The sequence below is a fragment of the Vombatus ursinus genome, unplaced genomic scaffold (assembly GCF_900497805.2).
Source record: "Vombatus ursinus unplaced genomic scaffold, bare-nosed wombat genome assembly UNPS02014789.1, whole genome shotgun sequence".
NCBI lineage: Eukaryota > Metazoa > Chordata > Mammalia > Diprotodontia > Vombatidae > Vombatus > Vombatus ursinus.
Genome location: NW_020954567.1, coordinates 4,129,166 through 4,154,807, shown reverse-complemented (window position 1 = coordinate 4,154,807; position 25,642 = coordinate 4,129,166). Strand labels below are relative to the sequence as shown.

The 25,642-nt window shown below is 39.7% G+C and overlaps 1 protein-coding gene across 2 annotated transcripts in view; it reads left to right on the top strand.

Moving 5' to 3' along the window:
• LMX1A (LIM homeobox transcription factor 1 alpha) overlaps positions 1 to 25,642 on the top strand; it is a 194,448-nt gene that overhangs the window by 1,659 nt on the left and 167,147 nt on the right. The window contains exons 2-3 of one of the 2 annotated variants that reach the window (XM_027868632.1): positions 541 to 596; positions 1,378 to 1,544. In XM_027868632.1, the coding sequence (XP_027724433.1) occupies positions 541 to 596; positions 1,378 to 1,544 (223 nt within the window). Of the gene's footprint in view, positions 1 to 540; positions 597 to 1,357; positions 1,545 to 25,642 lie in introns of both variants that reach the window. The other variant, XM_027868631.1, reaches the window with a different exon arrangement.

Here is a 25,642-nt window from a genome sequence, read left to right as displayed (position 1 = left end):
CCTCCCCTTTAACGGAATACCTACAGACTACAATCTATAAATGTCTTCAGACGAGAAATTTCGGACGATCATATTTCTGCCCTGTCTCTCTGTGCAATGTCATCTATCGGAGAATATTTCCTTCCAGGGATTGGGGGACCATTCGCTGCACCCTCTTCACCGCTCTATCTCACATATACACATTTTGTCTCTTTTCTCCAAAGAAAAGGCCAGAGACAAAGACGCGTAAAGGCTTGAATTCATTTGCGAAAGCAAACGATCTTAATAACTTCAAATAATACCTTCCGAGCCCAGCCCATGCTTCTGTCTGGAGCCGTGAAAAAGGATAAATCCAGCGAATTGAGAAAAGAAACAAAACACAAAAATCCTGTTAGAATGAGGAGGGAGGCACATCTCATTAGAGGGGAGGAAAAAGAGAATTTCTTTCGCATTTTCTCCGAGGTTTTCGTTCACCTCATCTTTTTGCCCGCTTGCTGGGGTCTCACGGAACTATGGTGGGCCTCCTGAATCCGGACTCCGTAGTTCATCCTGCCCAGCGATTTAGGGCAATCTTCGATCGGATCGGGCTTCTTTGGGGGGCTTTCTGTCTCCATCCTGCTCCTGGGTTTAGCTAGTCAGCTGAGTCGGACCACCAAACTAGAAACGGCGCCAGGGCCTCCCCATCCATAGTCCTGGAGGTTGAAATTTTGTGGGTTCTTTGCAGGGAGAAATAATTATCATTGCTGAGACGCAGGCGTGATTTCCCAATGCTTCGGGGTATTCCCGGTAGAATTTATTGTATAATAATGGTAAATAATCATTTCTTTTTTTTTCAATATGTCTCATTAAAAATCGTTCGCCATCTAACCGTTTTATTCAATCTACGCGGGTAAGCAAACGCCTGTGCTTAATACAGAATCAGGACATTTAAACCAACCATTAACTAAGGATTAACCTTCATTTGCCTAAAAGACACGAGCTTGTGTTTTTACCTACATAGACCTTCCCCCCCCCAAATAAACTTAGGTTTCTGCCTTCTGTCCCTGTACCCCGCCCCCTTCTTCCGGCATTGTAAGAATGAAACAAAAACAGAATTCCAATGGTCCCAGTTAATTACAAAGGACAATTTCGTTCTGACATTTCTCTGTAACTCTCGCCAGCTCAGTTAATTTGTTCTCCGACTCTGCGGCTCGAACCCTCGCTGGGAAGTGCAGTCTTTGCTGTCGTAGTAAGTTAGGTGTCTCTCAGAAACCTAGCGGCGGCTGGGGCTGGAGGGCCAACAGCAGGGGTGGCAAGCCCAGGGGAGGGTAAGGAGGGGCTGGCGCGGTCTCGGTGGCCTTCGGTGCCAATCTCCCGGTGTTGATCTGTCTGCTTGCAGGGAGAGCCGTGAATCCCAAGTCGGTTTGTGAGGGCTGTCAGCGGGTCATTTCGGACAGATTTCTGCTACGACTCAATGACAGCTTCTGGCATGAACAGTGTGTTCAGTGCGCCTCTTGCAAAGAGCCCCTGGAGACCACCTGCTTCTACAGAGACAAGAAACTCTACTGCAAATACGACTATGAGAAGTAAGTGGCGGCATCCCCCCGCGTGCCCCCGGAGCGGGCCCAGAGCGTTGCTTTGCCTTTGTCTGCGTCGACAGACGCTCATGGAGCTCTAGACAAACCCACAGACGCACTCGCACGTGTAAAGACGGTGGCATACTGGGACACATCAAAGTATACCGATAAGTACCACAAAACAGAATCCCCATACATGACCCCCCTCCCCAATTTTACACACACAAACACAACCAGACAAACACACGAAGCTGCCCGGATTCTGCTTTCGATGTCGTTCCAATTCCCAAAGGACCCCAACCACTGTCTCACTTGTTCCTCAGTCTCTCCTTTCTTCCTCCCAATGCCTCCAATGCCTTCCTCGATAAGTTCTAGGGGCGACTTATTGTAGCTCCCTTCACTTAAATAAGGAGCCCCACAAAGTGTTCCACAGGACCCCCGAGGGTTCCAGTTTTCATCCTTTCCCAAGGAACTCAAGGACTCCATCCTTTTTTTTTTTTAACCTGTCTTTTGTCTTCTCTTGCCCCCTCTTTTTCTGTGCACAAGTGAAGAGCCTTCCTTTAGGGTCCATTTGCCAGCAGCATTTGACGCAGGAGTTGTTGTGATGGTTGGGGGGGTTGGAGTCCCCAATATATTAGGGAAGGTATTGATTAGTGCGTTCCAGAGCAAGGGATGGTACTGTTTTTATCACTGGGCTAAGGTGTAAAATGCTTGAAAACCATTACTGTTACCAGTCTCAGAGCAGGGGTGAATGGGAAAGGGTGTGTTGGGGAAGGGTCCTTTATTTAGTAGAGGAATCTTTCACAATTAACCTGTCTACACTCTGCCAAGCCCCTTAGATCAAATCTCCAAGTTATGGCAATAATGTTCAGGCTACTATAGAGGTGAGATGAAACCAATTTCTTTGGTTTACTTCCTTACTGCCCTTCCCAGAATCTTCCTTGCCTTCTATTCTAAGTCACTCTTGTGACTACCTTAGCTAATAACAAGCTCTTTTGGGTCCTGGGGATGGTTCAGACTAGAGCCAAGAGGGCCAGAGACCCCATTCTCCACCCAGCCCTGCTCAGACTGCCCTAACTTACCCTAAATCTCTTCCAAAGTTAATGATTCTTGTCAGTCACAGGTTCTGATTTATTTTTTCTAAAGGAGTTAGGACATTTTTGAGAGAAAGGGGGTTCCGGCTATGGCAGCAACCTAAAGATAAGACTGCTATTAGCTTCTTGGTTTCTTAAACGAGTCAGGCTGGATGAGGCTAGGGAAAAGGGAGTTTCAGGAATTTCCTTCTTCTCTCTTGGCAGAGCTCGAGTGGGGATTGTGTGGAGAGAACTGCTGCTTTCCCTGGTGGAGATGCCTACTTAATAAAGACATTAACTTAAGATGGCTAGGAAGAGGATGGGAGGAAAGGGGAATGATTGAAAAAGATTCTGCCTTGAACCTTGTCTTTGTGTGAAGTGGCTAGTGTCTGCATATATTTCACAATTGTCATTAAATATGACCCTGGAATAAAACAGATTAAAGTATATAAGCAGAATCAAAGGAGGATTAGTCGGTTTGGAAAATAGTTCCCTTTGTGTTATTGAAAATGTGCAATAGGGGTGTGCCTCAGGAGTCTTAATGCAAGGCATTGAGAAAGAACAGATATACTGGCACTAGTTCTACCTTGTTCCCTGAGAAATGAGATTTACCAAAATACTGTCACTTAACAATTAGACTCAATGGATGCACTCACCATATTTTTTTTTAATCATCACGTTGTGCTGTTTTGAGATAGTATGGTTTGCTTTCTACCTCCTCCCCCCCTTTCTTTCATATGACAATAGTACAGGACAGTTTCCAAAAAATATCATGCTGCCCTGCCCCTCTCTTTTAGGTTTTCATTATACAATGCCAGAATCTCTAGATGAAAAATGGAGAATCCAGAAAATCAATGAGATTTCAGCTACCATGCCCATTTGAAATGGCTGGTCCATTGCTTTATTTTTTTTCCAGGAGATTTTGATATTGTATTTACAAAGTCTTTATATTTCAGTTTATGAATTTCAAGGCTTGCCTACACTTATAGACTTTAAAATATTGGAGATTGGAAATGGACATAAGTTGTGGATTTTTATTCAGTTTATTGTTTTAAAAAAAGAAAAATCAAATATAAACTTTAAGGTCAATATAGCTATTTGTGGCAAATCTTTATTAAAGAGACCTGCCAATGTCAAAAGGAGAAGACAGTCTTAAAATACTTTACAGTACAAAGTCCTCTCCTCCCCTTCCCCCCTATTTCAACCTTCCAGGCTCTGTACTTGGTTTGAATCCATTACCTCAACAGGGTTCTGTCCCACTCACAAAGCTATTTTTACTATGCTAGACATACTGTTCATTTAGCTCACTGTGGGGCTTGTAACTTTGAAGTATATCAGAGGTACTGGGATACATTGTATCTAAAGAAAACTTTCCCCCTCAATTTTAATAGCATAAACTGCTTTGCTAGATGTCCTAAAATAAGTTTGTCAAATGAGATAAAGCAAATTATCACCATCGCAAATATTTATTGAACAATTCCTAAATAGAAAGTATTGTATATATTATACTCTATACCCAATTTGTTTTAAAAGACATGATATTTTCCATCTATAAGTTTATAAACTAGTTCTATAAAAGGACAAAACAACTTTTTAAAAAGTTTTTAGACCTTGTCTCCTTGCCTTTTTCAATATTAAAATTCTATAGTTTTAATTTTGGGGGCATTTTGGCATTATGAATAGCCTGATGATCTTGGAGTCAGGAAGATTTGGTTTCCAATATCAATCCTCACACTGGCTAGCCAACTGATCTTGGGTAAGTTGTTTCAATTTCATGTGCTTCAAGCAACTTTCTAGGATTACAACCAAGTAAGAGACAGGCTGCGACCTGCCTTGTTAGAGGGAATTCCCACCTTGAGGAAATAACAGATCCTAAAGAGTATTCCATCAAAGCTGGGCAAATTGGTTGGGCATACTCACAAGGCTGTCATAAGGACAGTGTTTAAGATAGAAGTTGTACATATGTGGCAGAAAAGATGATGATGATTAAGGGGAAAAGACAGAGGAATGTGAAATCTAATTTAAATAATTCTCTTGGGCTAAAGTTCAAATTATGTATTAATTCAGCTGTTAGGAAAAGAAAATCTACTAATGGCTAAAATAGGAGATGATTATGACTTGCAAAAGGGCAATCTGAGCCCTGTTCTATTTGACTACTATGTGGTTCTCCAGTGGCATATCTCCTGTAGTGCCATGATTCCAAGCAACCAGCTAAAGATTGAGGAAATTTCCTGCATCATCAAATTGTTTTCTCAAAAAAGCCCAACAAGAAATTTAACTGGCATTTCTCAATGAATACAAAAGTTGTTTGAGTATCTTGGAGGGACCACCATTCAGTGAAGAGTGTATATTTGTGTTCTTAAACTTTGGTATTATACACCAGAATGACCTAGGAAATAGCCTCCATATAATAACCCAGATCAAGTAGAAGACAGACAAGGGAAAGGGCATAAGCATTCCTTAAGCACCTACTATGTGCTAGGTAGACACTGTGTTAAGCACTTTACAAATAGAAAACCGTTTCTGATTCCATTCATTTTTACTCACAATGAACTTCCCTGGAGAAGAGTAACTTGTCCAACCTTTATATAAATTCCATCATGTTTTGGATTTATTCACATGCCATCTAAAACTGATGCAGGTGACACAAATCTGGATATTTAGATACCGGCTTTTAACTGTCTTGGAAAGTCAGAAAATTATTTGACAATCAATATTATTTTCCCCTAATCTAAGGATTTCTACTTCTGCAACTGTTGTTCTTTATTGAAGTGAGCTCCTCTGTGATCTAGTTGGTTTGGAGTTTTCCTTGAATTACTTCCAAACAAATACTATAGTTGGACCTGAGTCAGGGATAGAAGAGGCTGCTGAATAATGGGAGTGTGGTAATACAATAGATAATTAAGACTTCTGGAAGAAATCCCAGGTCAAAATCAAGTTTCTATTTTTTCTTTCATGTGCTAGGAGCCTGAGTGCATCAGGCTGAGGTTGTTTCCCCTCACATATTTGGACAAGTTTATCATCATCCCTTAGATTGATTTAGACATCCCAGGAGCTGTGTGGGCTAGTATCGCTGTCATCATTCCCTGTTCCCACAACATCATAACTCCCCACATGTCAGCAAATCTCCTGGAGAAACCTTTCCTCAGAGGGAGGGTTTCTGTGTTGTCCTCCCTCCCCCCTTTTCTCATTTTTGGAACAGAACAATTATCTGAAGAAAGGGATTTAACTGGAAAAAGAAAGTGAATATCATACATAAGGGCTTGAATATCTTTGGAGCCTGCTGATTGGCAGCACTGCAGTGAAAATACAGCAGTGATAAGAATCTCTATTAAGGCTTGGAATAAACCAGTTCTACATTTTATCCATTCACTGGAGGATGTATGTGTGAGTCTGTCAGCGTGTATGTGTGTGTGTGTGGGGGGGGTTCAATTTGATTTTGTTAGAGTAACATTACTTGGAGATCACAACTAGTTATGCAGTTGCTCATAAAAGGAAGCCACAAATGAAATTATAGAGGCAATTGTTTGTTTTGCTTGACTTTATCTTTTTTGGCTTGGCTCCTGGGGTAATATAATTTAAGGGACATAAAAAGAAATCAAACACAGTGAGGCAATAAATTGTTGACTGTTTCGTTAAGTTGCAGAGGACTCATTTGATCTGCATCTCATAAACCCAGCTCCACCTTGGTCTTGAGGTTCTTTTTTCCCCCCTGAAAGGCAGATTTGTCTTTTCTTAGTTGCAAAGGGTGACCAGAAACTATACTTATTCTGAGGTGTTTTCTGGATCTTTCCTCCAACCTAGATGAATACCAACTGAAACTAAAATTAAAAAAAAAAGGAATCAATGAGATAATGAGTATAGAAATGAAGGATAGGGATTAGGAGTAAAAAAGAAATTGATGTTGACACCATATATCAACCCTTTCCCCTCCCATTTATCCAGCCTAGCATTATAACACACTTTATGATCTTAAGCCTTATACAGAGAAACTTTTTTGAATAGGTTCTTCAGTGTATTTGGACATAGTAGTAGCCCCAGTACTTTTTGTCATGCAATGTACTTTGAAACAAATTTTCCAGATTAGACTTCTGTGATTAGATTCCTCCCCCCCCCCCCCCATGTAGGTTTCTCACCTCTTAGTTTCATTAATCTTGCTTTTAACCTTTGGGCTAAGCAAAATAATGACACAAATGCTTGGGAGACTTTTTGTTGTTTTAAACTGCAGAGGCTTGTTAATGATTCTGAATAAATATTGTTTTTCTTCTGAAAACAGTTCTATTAGCTAAATTACCAGTAATTTAAAAGAAAAGAAGAAAAAAAAAACAGACCCAAGAATAAATTTGGGCTCTAATGTTGGGAAGTAAGCAAGTGGGTAAGGTCTTTGTTTTTTCATTTGAAAGTATAAATTAAAGTACCAAAAATGCATAATAAATACATTTGGTGTCTTATACTATACATATACATATATTTAATATATCAATCAATCAATATGTTTATCATTGATATGTCAAATTATATATATATATATATATGTATAAAATTGAATTCTTTGTACCAAATCAGAAGAATTGATTATGTCACTGTTTTCCATTTATCTATTAAATATATCTGGAAAAACATTCTGAAAACAAATTATGTCTGTATCTACCCACTACAACTTCTAAAAACAGATAGGCATTCTAATTCAATTCCAATCAATTCAACAAATATTATTATTTGAAAGCTTGGCTATTCTTTACTGCTCTGTAATTTGATTTTGTGTGTGCTTCTGATAATGAGATAATGTGTATAAAGTGCTCTGTAAACCTTAAAGCCCATTTAATGTAAGCTATTATTAATTATTAGTTGTCTTGCAGTGAATCTTCAGAGGAAAGCTCATTGGAAATTTACTTATATGGGAGGGGGGAATCTCTTTCCTCTTGCAAGAAGCATGCTGTTGTTCTCTTCCAGAGGTGGCCTCCTCTCTCTAGGGCTAAGTATCAGCCTCTAAAGACTTACTATATCACTTTGCTCTATGTTTCCCAGAGAGAGTGTGGAAAAGCATCTGTCTGGAAGCTCCTTAGGCTGTTGGTGAGGAAAGACCAGTTCCCTTCTGGAGTTAAAAATGTCTGCTAGGCTCTGTGAGAAAATATCAGAGGGAATATACAAGAGATTCCTCTCTCTTTTGTGTTCAGAGGAAGGCATGTTTTCTAGCACCTCAGGGAGAATCAGGCTTAATGTTTCCTATGATTTAAATTCTCCCCTGAGTTCTTTGAATGACAGTGCAGGGTGCCTGATTTAACTTATTGCAATTAAAATTAGTTATGTCATAGTTGACCAGTGAGGACTGGAGCTTTGTGTCTTTTGTCATATATTAAAGCAAACCAGCATGTAAGTGAAAGGTAGCAGACCGACTCTGTGGAGACAAAGCCGATGTCTTTCAAATGTCAAATTGTTGTTTTAATTTAAACATGAACTACCACCACCATACTTTAACCAAGGTGAAGTTAATAAAATTGCTCTGGTTCTGGCATTAATTAGCAGAGGGGGATTAGCATTATTTTGGCGAAGAGGAGGCGCAAACATTGTAATCTTAGCTACATGTTTGTTTTCACACTACTGAAAATAAATAAAATGGGAATTAGGGTGGGGATTAAGTTTCTCTGGGAGTTAGTCAGTAGAGCCAATTGGAATAAAGCAAAAACCCCGAAGTCAGTTAAGACATTTCCTAAGAAATAAAACTGTTGCTGCCTTATCCCAAATATTCATCTGGTTGTGTCTGCTCTGTCCCAGAACAAAACGACATCTGGGCAGTTGGGAAGGATTTTGGAGACCTCTCTCTCTCTCTTTTTTCTCTCTCTCTCTCTCTCTCTTTAGAGCTCCACACCTGACTGCCATGCATGGATTAGCAAGCCTTTAATGAGACCATGGCCAGCTCCCCCACTTATAATTGAACCATAATGTCATGGCAACTAAAAATACATTATGGGCTGAGGCTGTTCCTACTCCTTTAACTGAAGTCACATGAAATAGCTTGGTCTTGTCCAGCCTTTCGGGATTCCAAAATGAGGATCCTATTTTTGGATAACAGCAAATAAACTTGGATTATAGTTCTCTTCACATTATTCCTCTTACTCCTCTCCATTAGATTTGTTGTTGTTGTTTTTTAATCATTATCATATAACAGACAGGCACTGATAAGTATCTGGCAGACATGGAGTAGGGCCTCCACGTCTGACAAGGCAGATTAGACTGTGCATAATAAGAAGCTCAGATGAAATACCCATCCCTCTTGGTGGGTCTGAACCTCATGCTCAGTCCAGATTTATTGTTATTATTTTTTTGGACTAGCCCCTTCCAAATCTCTTCCTTTCTCTTTCGTTTTTACTGTTGCAAAAACCTTGGAATTTTGCAAATACCAAGGTCATATCTACATGACCAACGAGTCCACTGTTCAGGAGATCAATGAGCTTACCACCTAAGACAACAGTACATTTACCCTCATGGCCATATTGACAGAGGGTTATCTTTGTAATATGTATTGGTTGTGTAGAACTCTGAAACATTGACCAACCATACTGTAAACTCAGTCATTTCCTCATCCTGAGTTGGGTAGTGAGGGATGTTATTATAAGGTTTGGAGAATTCTGTGATCATCATTGCCACTAACAACTCTTTATTGAATGCCTGCCAGTGTGATGTTCCTTTGTCTGGTGCTGGGTCTTATCTATTATTAGACTAAGGAGTACTTGAGTGTTACACTGTTTTAAAGAGGCACTTGATGCCCAAAGATTGGACAGGTGTTACCTAGGAGGAAGCATGCTTTAGGGGAAAAGGTGCTGGGCTATGAGTCAAAAGACTCTGGCTTCTGCCACTAACTTCCTGGGTCAAGTTAGGTAGGTCATTAAACATATCTCAGTCCCAGTTTCATCCTTCATAAAATGAAACTGTACTAGGTGATCCCTAAGCCCCCCCTCCCCACAATCTTGTATTTGGGATCTCTTATCTTCATCTTTCCTCCCCGGACTATAAATGTACAAAGGAAAAAGCCAGGAAACACTTAACACAAGAAAAGAAGAATTTTGTGAAAGGAATTCTGGGTAGAATGTTTACCTTCTGCTTCTTCAGAAGAGTGCCTAACTTTTCAGCTCTCAGAGCAGCAGTGACCAATTGTGTCCACATTCCTGTTTTGCTTCCATACTGAAAGGGGTTCTTTGGATGTCCCTCACTTCCTAAACCAGCCCCCATCCCCTCCTTTATGCCTCATCCTTTCTTTGACTCACATTTAGGTTCACTCTTCCCTATCCTAGCCTAAGTAGCCTTTAAAAGGATTTAATACAAAACAAAACAAAACAACTAAAAAAAAAAGAACTCTGAGCTCTAGATTAGCCTCTTAAGCTCATTAAAGTTCCCTTAAATACTGCAATGTTGGGCTCCTGGGGGATATCCCCCCCAAACCATATTTTCATTCTTAACATTGTTGTCATTCACCATGAGGCAGATTAAGGCAAGCTCCCTCTGAGGCCCAGAAATAGGCCCTCACTCTCTGTAGGGGGTATCCGAATTGGTCTTTGTTTGAGCACAAGGACAGCAGGCAACCCAAAGGATAGAAGATGCCAACTCAGGCCCTGGGCCCCTAGTTCTAGAGTAGAAGGAGAGTAGAAGGGGAAAGAGGAAGAGATAGGTTGCTTCTCTACCATTAATTTTGAAATCTTAAGAAGAAATGCTAAGTTCCATGTGTACTGGATGGCTGGGGGGAAGTAGGGGATCCTAGGGTTTTGGGGAGCACTTTACCTGGATCCAGCTTATCTCAGGCCACTCTTTCTAGTCATTGCCATTGGAGTAGAGGGAGTTGAGAAGGAATAGATAGGTGGGCAGCTACTGTAGCGTGGGTTTCACAAGCTGACCTTGTCCAAGAGCAAATACTGAAGGCAGTACTCTGGGAATCCTTTTCCCTGGAATACTAGCCCTAAGGATAAAACAAGGCTTCTAATAGCATGGCTCATATATCCCAATCGCTTCAGCACCAGGTACTTATTTTTGACCACTTTCAAACTTTGGTTAATTATGTAATTTTAGCACTCCACCTCTTCTCCTCCTCCTCCTCTTTTTTCTCCTCCTCCTCCTCTTCAAAGCTCCTCCTTAATACTCTCCACCCCCTCCCTGTCATCACAGGCTTCATTTCCTAATGCTGGCGCTTAGGGAGATCTTTTTGGTTTTGACAGTGGAACAAATCCCTTTTAACATAACCATCGCTGCTCTCCTCCCCTGCTGCTGCCCCTCCACTCCCTCCTTTTCCCCATTTGCCCCTCCTTATATTGTGGTTGAGCTTCCTATTGAGAATAGACCTCTTGCTTCCACATTCACCCTGAGGCAGAGTGGCTACAGCCAGAGCTCCAGAAAGATTTACCGAGCAAAGCCCTTTATTTCTCAACCACCTTTGGAGGTAGGTAGCTCAGATATTGTTTCTCATCCCTTTTCATGGATGAGGAATCTGAGGGCCAGCTTGAGGAAAAGCAGAGAGACTCTTCTCCAGGCTGATCCCAAGGTGATGGCTTTCCTAACTGTCCCAGTTAGTTAGTTAGTGATGGCCTTTTTTGACTTCCTATTTCAGGAAAGTCCCAGCCATGCTTCATTCCCTGATCCCCAGCCATCTTCTCCACTGCTTCACCAACGTCCTTTCTTCCAGGTTTTTGGCCTTCCCCTCCCAGCTCTCCATTTGCCCTTTCTGGAACCACGTTTGTCCTGTGGAACTGGCTTTTGGCAAATAAGAGTCAGCCTTTCTCAGGGGTCTCCATAGGCTCCCTATTTACTTTATTTCACTATTACTTTATCAAATTTGCAATGATTCTTCTGACTAACCAAACCTACCAATCTCTCATAAATGCCATTACTTGCTAAAGGAATAAATAGGGCAGAGGCATCTTACCCCATCTCCTTTCCACTCCTTTTCTCTTCCAACCCAAGTAGCACTGAGAAACTCTATTGCCGGAGGCTGTTTGCACCCTCAGCAGCAGAATTGTTAGAAAGAAAACCTGAGTTGTTAGAAAACACCATACTATTCACCTCACCCTACCCTAATTCTTAAACTGTCGATGTCCCTTTTGGTGGTGTGGCATCAATTGAATAAGTGTGTATTAAGTACCTGCTATGTATGAAAGCAGTGATCATAGACTTCTTGAGATCAAGAACTCCTTTCTCTTCTTTCTTTTCCTTCCTTCCTCCTTTCCTTTTTCTTTCCCATAGTGCATAGCACAGTACCTCATGGCAGTTATGATAAGTGTTTGCTGAACTGAACTGCTAAAGACCCTGCTCTCAAAGAGCTTACAATCTAATAGGGACATGGCAAGTAGATAAATCAATAAATCAGAGGGGAGATTAAGGGCAGGGGAGAAGTCTAGGCAAAACTCTATGAGAGCTTTGAAGAGGGAGCATTGAAGAGGGTGATATCTGGGAAAGTCCATTCTAGGTAAGGGGACAGTGTGGACAAAGGTATAAGATGAGAATGGGGGATAGTAAGGGGCTAGAAGGAAAACAGTAAGAGATGAGGATGAAAGATCTGTTGGGATCAAATTCAAAGGACCTTGAATATAGGGATCAGAAATCAATCTTAATTAGGAGGCAGTTAAGAGAAATTGAAGGTTCCTGAATAACTGTTCTGAGATTTTCTTAGTTTTGAAGAAAATTAACCCCTGGCTATGTCTTTTTCAGCTCTATTGGATTTCAGAGGAAATGAAATGTGTGTCCCGAAATGTGACTTTTGTAATATGAAGTCTATGACTCGAACAAATGTTAAATTATTCCCTCTTGTTGTTGTTCAGTCATTTCAGTTGTGTCCACCTCTTCATGATCCCATTTGAGATTTTCTTGGCAAAGATACTGGAGTGGTTTGCCATTTCCTTCTCCAGCTCATTTTACAGTTGGGGAAACTGAGGCAAATAGGGTTAATTAACTTGCCCAGGGTCACACAGCTATTAAGTATCTAAGGCCAGATTTGAACTCAGGTCTACCTAACTCCAGACCCCACTCTCTATCACTGTGCCACCCCACTGCCCTCTCATTAGGATCCAGTGAATCTATTTCAATGGGTTCTGCCATCTCTTCATGGGTTACAAATGCTCCTTTGCTTTTCCCTCCAGTTGTCCCAGAACCTCACTATAGCACTCACTACAGAGCAAAATTCACTATAAAAATTTGCCTTCAGTCTTGTCTTCCTGTGTTTTAGTTATGGAGGCACCTACAATAACTTATCAGGGAATTTCCCCTTTAAGTTGGTTTTAGGGCCATAGAAACTTAGGACAGTGTTATATTGGTATGAGTTCAAATCTGGCCTCAGATACTGACTAGCTGTGTGATCCTGGACAAGTCATTTAATCTCAGCAGCTGCCAAATTAAAAAAAAAAAGATGCATTTTCAGTTGTTGTTGTTTTTCTGGGGAATCTCTCCTTGGGTCTGGGAAAGTTCAGAGCCACATGATATTTTGAAGTAAAGGATACCAAAGTAGCCAGTGCTATTCATCTAGATCAATGTCGATCAATCAGCAAGCATTTTTTTTTGGACTAGGTAATGGGGTTAAGTGACTTGCCCAGGGTCACACAGCTAGTAAGTGTTACGTGTTTGAGGCCAGATTTGAACTTGGGTCCTCCTGAATCCAGGGCCAGTGCTCTGTCCACTGCGCCACCTAGCTGCCCCGAGCAAGCATTTATTAAGTGCTTATGAAGTAACAGGTGCTGGGCATACCAAGCCAGGCAAAACCCTCAAATAGTACCTGGTCAAATTGAGTTTGTACAATAATTGGGGTGACAACATATAAATAAATAGGTACATAGAAGATGCAATACCACAGGGGTATCAGTCTGAACTCTCATAGGTCATATGCTAGGTAATTAATTTGTTGGTTTATTTTAATTGGCATATGTGTTTTATACAGGGATAATTTTTTTATTAAGAAAAAGATGCATCCTTATGTTATACCATTTGATTCAGATAACTAGTTTTAGCAGGAGCATAATTTTTAATTTATAAAAATGAAAAAGAATTGAAAATGATCAAATTATAGTTATAAAATATCATGTTATAGGATAAAAGTTATTAAAAGAATAAGAATTTTATGTTTAATATTTTCCTTTTCTAAAGTAAAACTGTTTTCATCTACTAGATGTTGTTCACCAGGGCCAAGCAGCCTGGGGCATAGCCATCATGACAAGCCACTGAGACACTGTTATATGTACCACTTTCTTTTTCCTTCCTCTGCTCTACCCATTCCTTCCTTTCTCTTCCCTTCCTTTACTTCTCCCTTTCTACCTCTTTTTGTTTAGTCTCAGTAGTGGTACTCCGGACCAAAAAAGGTTACTCCATCACCTCTCTGTGAGATCAGCAACATTTCAGCATGACTCTACATTGATGATACTAACAATAACACTAATAATCTAGGCCATTGGATTAAGAGCTGGGAGGGACCTTGGACTTCATCTAGTCATGGGGTTCTTAAACTAGGTTTCACAGACCTCTAAGACTCCATGGATAAATTTCAGTCTATGAACTCGGATGGGAAAAAAAGTTACATCTTTATTTTCCTTAACCTTGTGTTTCCTTTGTAATCCTATGTATTATGCACTTAAAAATATTATTCTGAGAAGGAGTCCATAAGTTACTCCAGACTGCCAAAGAGGTCCACAATACAACAAAGATGAAGAAATTTGCTCTGTTGCAATCCTCTCATTTTACAGGTAATAGAGCTGAGAAAGAGGTCAGGTAGGACATAGGTCCCTTGGTTTGGAAATGCAAGTGATTCAGGCCCAACTCCCCATTTTACTTTTGAAGAAATTCCAGTTAGAGGGAATGAAGTTCCTTAAGTCATTCAATTTGTAGATGACAGAGTACATGTTCATTATGGGTCTTCCTACTATACCACACTACCCTGGCTATTAATCTGTGATTGTGTATTCAAGACACTAAAAGTCAGTTCACTGTGTATGTGAGCTCATGCATGCATGTATGTATGTGTTTGCTGAGGGTTGGAAAGTAGAAGAGAATGATACACTTGTTGTTTTATATCATGAAAGTCAAACTAATTTATGGGATGAATTTTTCATTTTTCAACTGGATCCTTTGGTACAGTGTAAAACTAAAATGGATGTACCAGAAGGGGTGGTGGGATGGAAAACTTTAAAAAAAATTGCAATACTTAATGGAATATTATTTTTTGATTTCCCTGTTGACAGTTAAAGAGCAAGGGCCAAATGAAATGCATTCTTTTAAATGGCAACATTGACACAGTGGGATTGTGGAAAAGCCATTAGCAGCCAAACGTAGTTAATATCAGCTCAGGTAAATGCTGCTCCATCATTTGGCCCTCCCCTGTCTCAATTATTAAAGGATTAAAGGACAACCCCAATAGACTTCCTTAAAAGTTTAATGATGCTGAGAATTATAGAGGTTGAACTATTAAGAGGCAGCTGATTTCAGCTTTGGCCCTGAGATTGTTGGTTAACCAGAGAGGAAAAAAGGTTGCAAAACTCACATTACCTCTATATCATGGGAAAAACCACACCATAGGAAGAGCTGTGTACTGGTGTTGGGAGATATAGTTGGCCCAGGGCAGAAATACTCTTCCAGGACTTCCAACAATCTATTATTTCATCCTACTGTGTACTTCCTTCACCAACAAAATTTGTGACCCTTTCCTGTGTTAATAAGGCATTTTCATGAGTTACTTTGTCCAAAAATATTTGTTACCTGGTAACCAAACATCCCTTGATGCTAAAGATGCTGGTCTGCCCGTGATAAACAGAATCTGTCCCTGGGCTCATCTTACAAACCTTTCTGAAATGGAATGATGTATCAGAGCTTGTCATTGTTATTATCAAAGCCTTCAAGAAACCAGAGTTAACACTATGCCACCTAGAATAGGAACTTAGTGGAAAAGTAAAAGAAATAGGTCTCTTTATTTGGTACACAAGGTTAAAGTTATTTATAGAGACCCTGGTCAGGTGCACCAAGAGTGTAATCAGGAACTTTCTTTTCCTTAAATTGAACTGTTTCCTTTTGTGGGACACAGAGCTTGTTGCAAAGTCAACATTCAACAACCAATCATGTTTGTGAATTGTAGAATATGAGTTGTTTTATCCAGTAGTTGGTCATATTTTCTATTTTAATCTACATTTTTTTGTGACTAAGGGCATGTATTAATGATATGGCATATTGGGACCCAGGGGTAACCTTTTGTGAGAGGCCCAAATTGATGGGATCTTACCTACATCTTTGGCCTTATTAACTTTCAAGTGCTAAGAAATGAATTAATCAGGCACAATCAGGGTAGTCAAAAGTCACAGGTGCTTTGTATGCAGTAAATTCTGAGTACACGTGGCTAGAAGGGAATCCAAAGGTCATCTGAAGATATGCCAAAATAATAACATGACTTCCCTTTTCTAGATGGGTGACCACTGTCTTCAAAAAAAAATCCACAGGAGAAGATTGTACAAATTTCCTTAGTAAGCCAGTAAGAAGTTGGATACCAAAGTATGATGGAAAGGACACTGGATCCTGAGTCAGACAACCTGAGTTCTAGACCTAGCTCAGCTACTTGATAGCTATGTGATTTTGCAAAAGTTACTTAACCCTGATGTTCCTCAGTTTCCTCATTTGTAAAATGAAGTGGCTAGACTACATGAACTGTAAGAATCCTTCTAATTATGCTTTTCTTGATTTTAAATTATCTATAACACTTCTTGCTATGTCTTAAATTAATTTCTTATTGGATTTTCCTGAGAGTTGAAGAACAAACAATCACTATCTTTCCTATTCAGGTCAAATCATCTAAATTCCTTTCATCTTTCCTGGCAGCTTCTAATTTAGGAAGTACTAGGGAGTGTTCTCTATAGCATGAAGTACTGAGCTGTGATCTGACCACAATGCTGAGTAACCTCCAAGATTAATTTCTCTGTATTTCCTGGTTTCTCTTAAGGCCCCTGACATTTGCCCAGGGAAATAAGTCTGATGAGTGAATTGCAACTTGCCTTAAAAAATAGTCTAGAGAGTGTCATAAGTTCAAATTTTATACTCCCAAAAACATTTCAGAAGAGAAAAAATCCTCTTTGTCCTTTATTAATCACCAGATGGATAGATCTCCATGGGAAAGTAGGCTTCCTCCTTTCAGGAGTTCCCTAAAGTTCAGGGCTTGTTTGGGCAGTAGCTTTGTTTACAGTTCCTGGATGAATCTACTCCTAACCAATCCTTTGTCAGACCAAACATATTTGACCCCAAAATGTAATCAATCAACCAATCAATCAGTACTTTTTCAGAATTGCCACTGCACCGATATAGCACACTGAGAAGAAACCTGAATATGGAATCAGAATCCCTGTGTTCCAAGCTGATACCTACAGCCAGCTACCTTTGTGACTTTGAGCAAGTCCTTTGACCTCTCTGTGAATCAGTATCCTCATCTATAAAATGAAACAACTGGATTTATCTAAGTTCCTGCCTAGGTCTAAATTTTTATGACCCAAGAAAAGGTATTGTTTCAGGAATAAGCTACCTCAGGAGACAATGGCCTCCCCAACCCTTGTGGTCTTCCATCAAAGGCTGGATGACCATTATTTGGGCATACTGTAGCAAGGGATTCTTCAGGTATGGGCTAGACTAGACAGCTTTTAACGTCCTTTCCACCTCTGAGATTCAGAATAAAAGATAACCTACTAATCATACCCTACCCACTTCTGGTAATTAATGCCATCCTTCAATTTCTTTCAAATATTTTTTCTGAAATCAAATATATAACAAAAAGGTGTGAGGCAAGGAAGGAAAGGAAATCTGGTTTTATCTGGGTAGTTGTTTCAGGAATCCATCTGGAAGAAAGGGATTATATTAACCATGTCCACAGCCTGAGAATAAACTGGCACAGGAGCTGGGTGATGCCAAGAGTTGAGGAATGATAGTGGTGCAGTGACTGTGCTGATGGCAGCTATCCAGGATGAGGTGGCTCAGCTTGAGCCAAAGACAATGAGTGCGATGATGAGAGTGAGAGGCAGTCCCAAACAGCTAACAGCTCAGCAGGCAGTAGCCATAGTTGCTATCAGTGTGGAAAGGAGGACCATGCACACAACACTTTTTTTCCCCTTTTTTTTCACCTCTAAGTTGCATTTTCATATGGATGGAAAGACGAAGTCATTGGCTTCCTCTCCCAAAATGGGAAGCAATGACATTGATGTACATACTCAAATACACAGAAACACACAGCACTGAGTTATACCCCAAAGCTAAGCTACAGCAACCAGGTAATATCCAGCAGCATATTTAGTATTGGCTGACACTTCTCAATTGAAAGCTTTATTTAGTGGTTTTCACTCAAATTAATTTTTATCCAATTATTCTTATGAAGATATTTTGTTTTGAAAGTGGGTATCCCTATTTTATTGAGTTTGAAAGTGTACTGGCCACTCATGGACTAATCCCATTACTAATTGGCACAGAAGCTTTGCCATTCTATGTTTCTAACCTGGGCTTGTACACCTCTTCTTAGGAAGCTTGGTAAGGCTCACTATATTGGTTACAGATTTGGTGTGAACATTTGATGGATAGGACTCTGGAGCTCAGAATTCCCAAGCTCAAGTCATCTTCCAGCCGCAGCCTCCAGGCAGCAGGGAGTATAGGCATGCTCAACTACTCTTATGTCAAAGAGTAATTTTTTTTTCAAATATAACCACCCAAACACCTGCCCCTTCCGTACACATTGCACAATTACTTATCTTTCTAAAGAACACCGCACTAAATCTCACAGAATGAAATATAGAATGGATAAATGTAAAATCTTGCACTTAGGTTCAAAAAATCAACTTCACAAATAAAAGATGAAGGAGACATGGATAGATAACAGTTTCTTTTGAAATAACTTGACAGTTTTAGTGGACTGCAGGTTTAGTAGGCATGGACAGTGTAATGTGGCAACCACAAATGCTATAGGACTATAAGTTGCCTTAAGAGTCATTTCCCAGGGAAGCTAGGTAGTGCAGTGGATAGAGCACCAGCGCCAGATTCAGGAGGACCTGAGTTCAAATCTGGTCTCAGACATATAATGCTTACTAGCTGTGTGACCCTGGGCAAGTCACTTAACCCCATTGCCTAGCCAAAAAACAAGTCATTTCCCAGACTAAACAGATGTTAGTTTCTCTGGTGTCTATTCTGGTCATGCTCTATCTGGAGTATTATTTTCGCCTTTGGGCCCTGAAGTTCAGGAAGAACATTGAAAAGTTATGGAAGAGAGAAAGCAGGATGGCAAAGGGCCTTGAGCACATGCAATAGAAACATGAGTAGAAGAAACTGTAGATGTTTAGCTTGGAGAAGAGAAGACTTAGGAGAGGCATGATGGTTATTTTCAGGGATTTCAAGAGCTGTCATAGGAAAGAGAAATTAGTCTTGTCCTATATGGCCCCATGGGTCAGAAGTAGGGAAAATGGGTCAAAGCTACAAGCTGCAGATTCTAATTTGATGTAACGGAAAAAAAAAAACTTTCACTTTTGCAAGATCTCTCCAATGTGCCCCATTTTCTTCTATGATACTGCCATCACTCTAGTGCAGGTCCTCATCACCTCATTCCTGGATTATTGCAATAGCCTACTGGTGGGCTTGTCTGCCTCAAGTCTCTCCTCGTGCCACTCCATCCTCCATTCTGCCACCAAAGAGATTTTCTTAAAATGCAGGTCTAATCATGTCATCCTCCTACTCCATAAACTCTAGTTGTTCTCTGTTGCCTCCAGGAGCAAATACAAAATGCTGTTTGGCATTCAAAGCCCTCATAACCTAGCCCTGTAATACCTTTCCAGTTTTCTTACACCTCATTCCCAGACATGTGCTTTTCAATCCAGTGACACTGGCCTCATGGCTGGTCCATGAACAAGACACTCCTTTCAGCTCTGGGTATTTTCTCTGGCTATACTCCCTGCTTGCAACATTCTCCATCCTCCTCTCTGACTACTCACCTCCCTGGCTTGCTTTAAGTCCCTACTAAAATCCTACCTTCTATAGGAAGCCTTCCCCAATCTGTCTTAATTCCAGTGCCTTCCCTCTGTTAATTGTTTTCTATTTAACCTGCATATCGTTTACTTTGTATAGATTTGTTTGTGTGTTGTCTCCCCCATTAGAATGTAAGCTCTTTGAGGGCAGGGACTGTCTTTTGCCCCTTTTTTGTAGCTCTAGCACTTAGCATAGTGCCTCGCGCCTAGTAGACATTTACGTGTTTATTTATTGTTGCTCTTTTGGTTTTACATAGCCTATATTTCTCCACTGTATCCCTCCTTTTAAGAGTCATACCACATAACAAATACTTTAAAAAAAAAAAGCAAAAAGAAATTGTGGAAGAAAAAAGTCCATACATTGAAAAAAAACTGACAATATATTCAATATTCCACACCTGAGGGCCCCTCCCTCCTACCTTTGCAAAGGAGATTCTGAGATCCCTTAAAAATTTGCAGTTCTATAATAAAAAATAATGAGAAAAATAACATCATTTTATCAGGCTAAATAAAAACAATATCGGTGTGCTCACATCGTGAAATAAAGACAGAAGCTTACAAATTATTGCTTTAATGAATACTTTAAGAATACATGATTTCACTGGCAGAGATTTCCTTCACTGATGCCAAGTACAAGACCTCATACCTAACTAGACAGCCTTCATGAGTTGCACTGGCTGCAAAGAATCCATCAGCTGATGGTCAAGCCTTAATGAACTAGTCACATATAAAGTCTGTTGCCTATTCTTGAGAGTGCAGAATTTCAGTGGAGGGAAAAATGAATCATGGGGTTGAGAAAAAGGTGTTAATGAATCTTGATTTGTAAAGTTTCTTCCAATGCTACTATGCCCCTATTAAGACATATAATCTACTAATTTATTGATTGTTCAAAAGGTCTTGCAACAGATTGGATCTGGAAGCTGAGAGACAGTGAGGAGTCCAGGATGACTTCCAGGCTATGAACCTGTGGGACTGAGAGGATGGTGTTGCCCTCTATAGTAGTAATAGGGAAGATTTTCACATGAATTGCAGTCTAGCTAAGTATCCCTCCTCCAACACATAAAGGAATCTTGGAAACAGCCATTTGCTTACTAACATTCTCTGATCCTCTCAGTTTATCTTTATAGAAAAAGGCAGGCTGTTAAAAAGGTGGTAATTAGCCAATTTGATGTTATTTTTGTTCTCAAAGATGACCAATGACATCACCAGGGTGATGTCTTGACTTACCAGTGAAAAGTGAGGCAGAGCTGCACAAGGTCATTTACCTCTCTCTTTCCTCCAGAGTCATCAAAGTCCAGGGACAAATCAATTTAAGGTCTTATTTAACAGATCAATTTGTGAATTTTTATTCCCATCTCCATCTGTCTGTCTATGTATCTACGTATCTCTCTCTCCCTCTCTCTCTCTCTCTGTCTCTCTTCCTCTATCCATCCACTTGTCTGTCTGTTCCTCCCTCTATCCATCCACCCATCTCCCTCCATTCTCTCTCTCTCTCCTCTCTCTACTTATCTCTAGAGGGAGAAGAGTGATACTTGATTCTCTTTATGCTTTGTAGCTTACTAATATGGTTAGTCTTTCTGTAAGAGCAGATTTCAAACCATCATCCAGAATTCTGATCACAAGTAGGCCCCACAACACTACAGGACCTCCTCAGGCATGATCCATGGGCACTCAGGATATGTAGCTATATGAAGGGGGAAGAGGGGAACACAAGTAGATTTTAAAAATCTATATTGCCCCATTGTGACAAGCAGTTTGACAGACAACTCTTAGTACATAAAACTTTTCAAGGAACAAAATATGGATAATGATCTAAGTCTAGAATTGTATTGAAAGAGTAGAATGAGCTGGATCAAATCTGAGAAATGGTGCCATACTTCAATAATTTCAGCCTTTTACCTGTCATGAAAGTTTTATTGATAATATTCACATTCTCCCAGTGATCCTGTTAGGTAGCTAAACATGGCATACCACAATCTCAAAATAATCAAAATTGCGGTTGACTTAAAAGCCAAAAGAAGGGCAGCTAGGTGTCACAGTGAATAGAGCACCGGTCATGGAGTCAGGGGGACCTGAGTTCAAATATGTCCTCAGATATTTGATACTTAGCTGTGTGACCCTGGGCAAGTCACTTAACCCTTATTGTTTTGCAAAAAATAAAAATAAAAAATAAAAGCCAATAGAGAAATTCATATGCATGAGAGGTTGTGGAAAAGTTACCACCAAAAGGATCTATGAATGGAAAAAAATGTATGAATAGAAAAAAATTGAGTTAGTCATGCAACTGGAAGAAAGGGTAATGATGATAATAAGCTAGCATTTATATAGTGTTTTAAGGTTTTCAAAGCATTTTGCATATGGTTACCTCAACTGGAGTTCTACACAGCTACCCACAAAATACCAAGGGTGCCAGAGGAAGGCCTATGGTGCATATAGATCCTCTATTATGAGGATTACATATGCATATATGTAAAGCCATACTGTACACATTCCTATTTATGAGTACTTTCTCTGGAGGTAGGTATTATCTTCCTTCACAAGTCCAAATCTTTCCAGGTTTTTTTTTTAATCAACCAGCTCATCATTTCTTATAGCACAGTGGTATTCCATCATAATCATATACTGCAACTTGTTTAGCCATTCCCCAATTGAAGGGCATCTATCATTTCAGCCAATCTGACAGGTGTAAGATCATTTATGTAGCTTTTAAAAGTTTAAAGAGCTCTTTCCCTGCAACAACTCCCCAAGGTTTACAAGTAATACAAGTGATGTTGTTCCTGAGTAGATGATGAGAAAAATGAGACAGGGATATCAAATGACTGACCCATAGTTATCTAGCTAGTAAGCCTCAGAGTCTTGTAAATATCAATGTCAAAAGATGGGATCCACATCTCTTAATTTACTGGTAGTGTAGTAGACTGGAATAAACATGGCATTTGTAGACAGAGGACCTGGATTCGAATCTCAGTTCCATTACTTTATGTGTGACCTTGGGTCCATCTCTGAGCTTCATTTTCCTTTTTAGTTTTTTTTTAAAGGGGCTTAGGTGGAGGTGGGCATCATCTCTAAGGTCCCATCCAGCTCCAACTCTATGATCCTATGAACTTCAATTTCATCATTCATTCCACTGCATCATGAAAGATTGGGCAGTTTGGCCCTAGAAATTTTTTCCAACTTGGAAATTCCTCACTACTACAGTTCTAACATCTGATATAGTTTTGAATTCAACCTCAACTGGGGCCTTCCTAAAATATGCTACTGAAAGTGCCAGAAGGACTTTATGTTAGTACCATTAGAATGTAAGCTCCTTGAAGGCAGGCTGACATTTAGTAGACACTTAATAAATGCTAATTGACTGAGTGAAACACAATTTTGCATCACTGATGTGAATAACAGTATTAGGATCAGCAAAGTCTTCAAATGTTGAAGCATTTTAGTTGGTTTATTAGCCCCATAAAAGAAGACATAATGGTTTTGCAGATTAAGACATTGAGTTAGGGAGAAATGAAATACTTTGCCTAAGGTCACACATGAACAGCTAGTTAGTGGCAGAACTGAGATTACAATCCCATACTCCAAGTTATATATTGCTTCTCCAATACTCTTTTTGGTTTTAAACACTTTGCCCACCCCGCACTCCTTTTCTAATACTTGTAGTTGCTTATGTTGTTTTTGTTCATTCATATCCAACTCTTTGTGATCCCATTTAGGGTTTTCTTGGCAAAGATACTGGAGTGGTTAGCTATTTCCTTCTTCGGCTCATTTTACAGATGAGAAAATGGAGGTAAACGGGGTTAGGTCCCTTGCCCAAGGTCACACAGCTAGTAGGTGTCTCAGGCCAGATTTGAACTCAGGAAGAATCTTCCTGACTGCAGGTAGAGTACTCTATTTACTATACCACCTATCTGCCTTAGTAGGTGGTAGTTGCTTATAGCACAGAACGGTTCTTTGCATTTCATCTGGTCTTTGCTTAGTTAACTTAGTAGATTTATATCTTTTTACATCATTCAGAAGTCAGTATCTGAAGTTCCTTGAGTGTATAGGTTGACTTCAGATAAACAAATTCCAAGTGGCTGAGATCTTTCTGGGACAAAGAGTCTGATCTCTATAAATAATGAGGCAAATCTCTCAGCTATTTGCTTCTATTTTCTGGTGCCATTCCCTTGTATTTTTCATCTTAGTAGGTCTGCTGGCTTGCAGAGTGAGATGGACCTAAATATGGTTGGTGATGAGTGCCATGCATTTTTATTGATCCTATTTATGGGAGACTCAAACTACTTTATAGACATGGTGGTGCTAGAGTCAGGCATAATTGAGTTCAAATCCCACCTTTGATGCTTGCCAGCTGTGTGATCATAGAAAAGTCACTTAATCTCACTGAACCCCAGTTTTCTCATCTGTAAAATGGGAACACTAATATCTGTGGTACTTAGCTAACAAGGTTGTAGTAAGTCTCAAATAAGGTAATGTATGTAAACTCTTTTCAAACTTTTAAGGCACTGCTTATTATTGTGCTTATTATTATTATGATTATGATCTCACTATATGATAGATTCTATTTCTCTCATTTTATACGTGAAGAAAACTCAAGGACACAGAGAGGAAAATAACTAGCTCAAGGTAACTTGAAATATCAGTGCCAGGGCCAGGAGAACTAGAGTGTCTTGATTTCTTGGCTGAGCTCAACAGTGGCTGCGGTTCTCTTACCTGTCTAAAACACATCTAGCATCATCAAGAAGAAAATTGTTCTAATATTACTATTATTTCATTTTTTCTCACCTATTTCTCTGGTGTTCCAATAGAAATGTTCCTGGCACAAGTCACTATCCTGCAGTTATACTTATACATTTAATGTTCTATAGATTATCACCTGGGTAGATAAAATAACTGCCTTTTGTAGTTGGTTAAAAGTATTAGTATATAAACTCAAACTCCGTAGGCTCCTCACAACCATCTTTGATTGTTGCTGTTACTGTTGTTATTGGTGTTTGTTCTTTGTTCTCAAAGAGAACCATGACATCAGGGAGATGATTCAATTCCAATAGTAAATAGGACAGCAGGGATGATATGTTTTTATAGCTTTTCATTGCATGCAGCTTGGAAATTATGAGTATTTGGGATGACAATATCTATCAAAAATATTGCTTTTAAATTTTTATAAACCTATATTATGTCTGGTCAGTTATGGACAACATTTCAGTATGTAATAATGATCTAGTTCCAGCACAGTTTATTGATTGAGTTCTCTAAGATAATTTGACGTTCATATTTGTAGTCTATTGAAGATAATGAGCTTCTGATGTATAATTCTAGCCTTGCTAGGTACTTGGTATGTGTTAATGATTTGTAATCTGCCATGATGTGTTGCATAGTTTCTGCCTTCCTTGCATAATCTACATTGATCACTAAATCTGGACTCTTTAAGGATGGCCTTTCTGTTGTTTCTAGTGACAGTGACCTAGTCCTGAATTGTCATCATACACTTCTCCATCTTCTTTTTTTTATTAATTTATTTATTTTTAGTTTTCAACATTCACTTCCACAAGATTTTGAGTTCCCCAAATTTTCTCCCCATCTCTCCACTTCTCCCACCCCAAGACAGCATTCTGTCATTCTGGCATTCTGAATACCCCTTCCCCTAATCTGCCCTCTCTTCTATCACCCTCTGTCCTTCTTTTATCCCCTTCCCCTTCTATTTTCCTGTAGGGCAGGATAGATTTCTATACCCTATTGCATGTATATATTATTTCCCAGTTGCATGTGAAAACAATTTAACATCTGTTTTTCTAAAACTTTGGGTCCCAAATTTTCTCCCTTCCTCCCTCCCTACCCACCCTCATTGAGAAGGCAAGTAACTCGATACAGATTGTACATGTGTAGGCATGCAAAACACTTCCATAGTAGTCATGTTGTAAAAACCTAACTATAGTTCCCTTCATCCTATCCTGCCCCCTGTTTATTCTCTCCTCTCTTTTGACCCTGTCCCTCCTCAGAAGTGTTTGCTTCTCCCTTAATCTGTCCTCTCTCCTATCATCCCTTC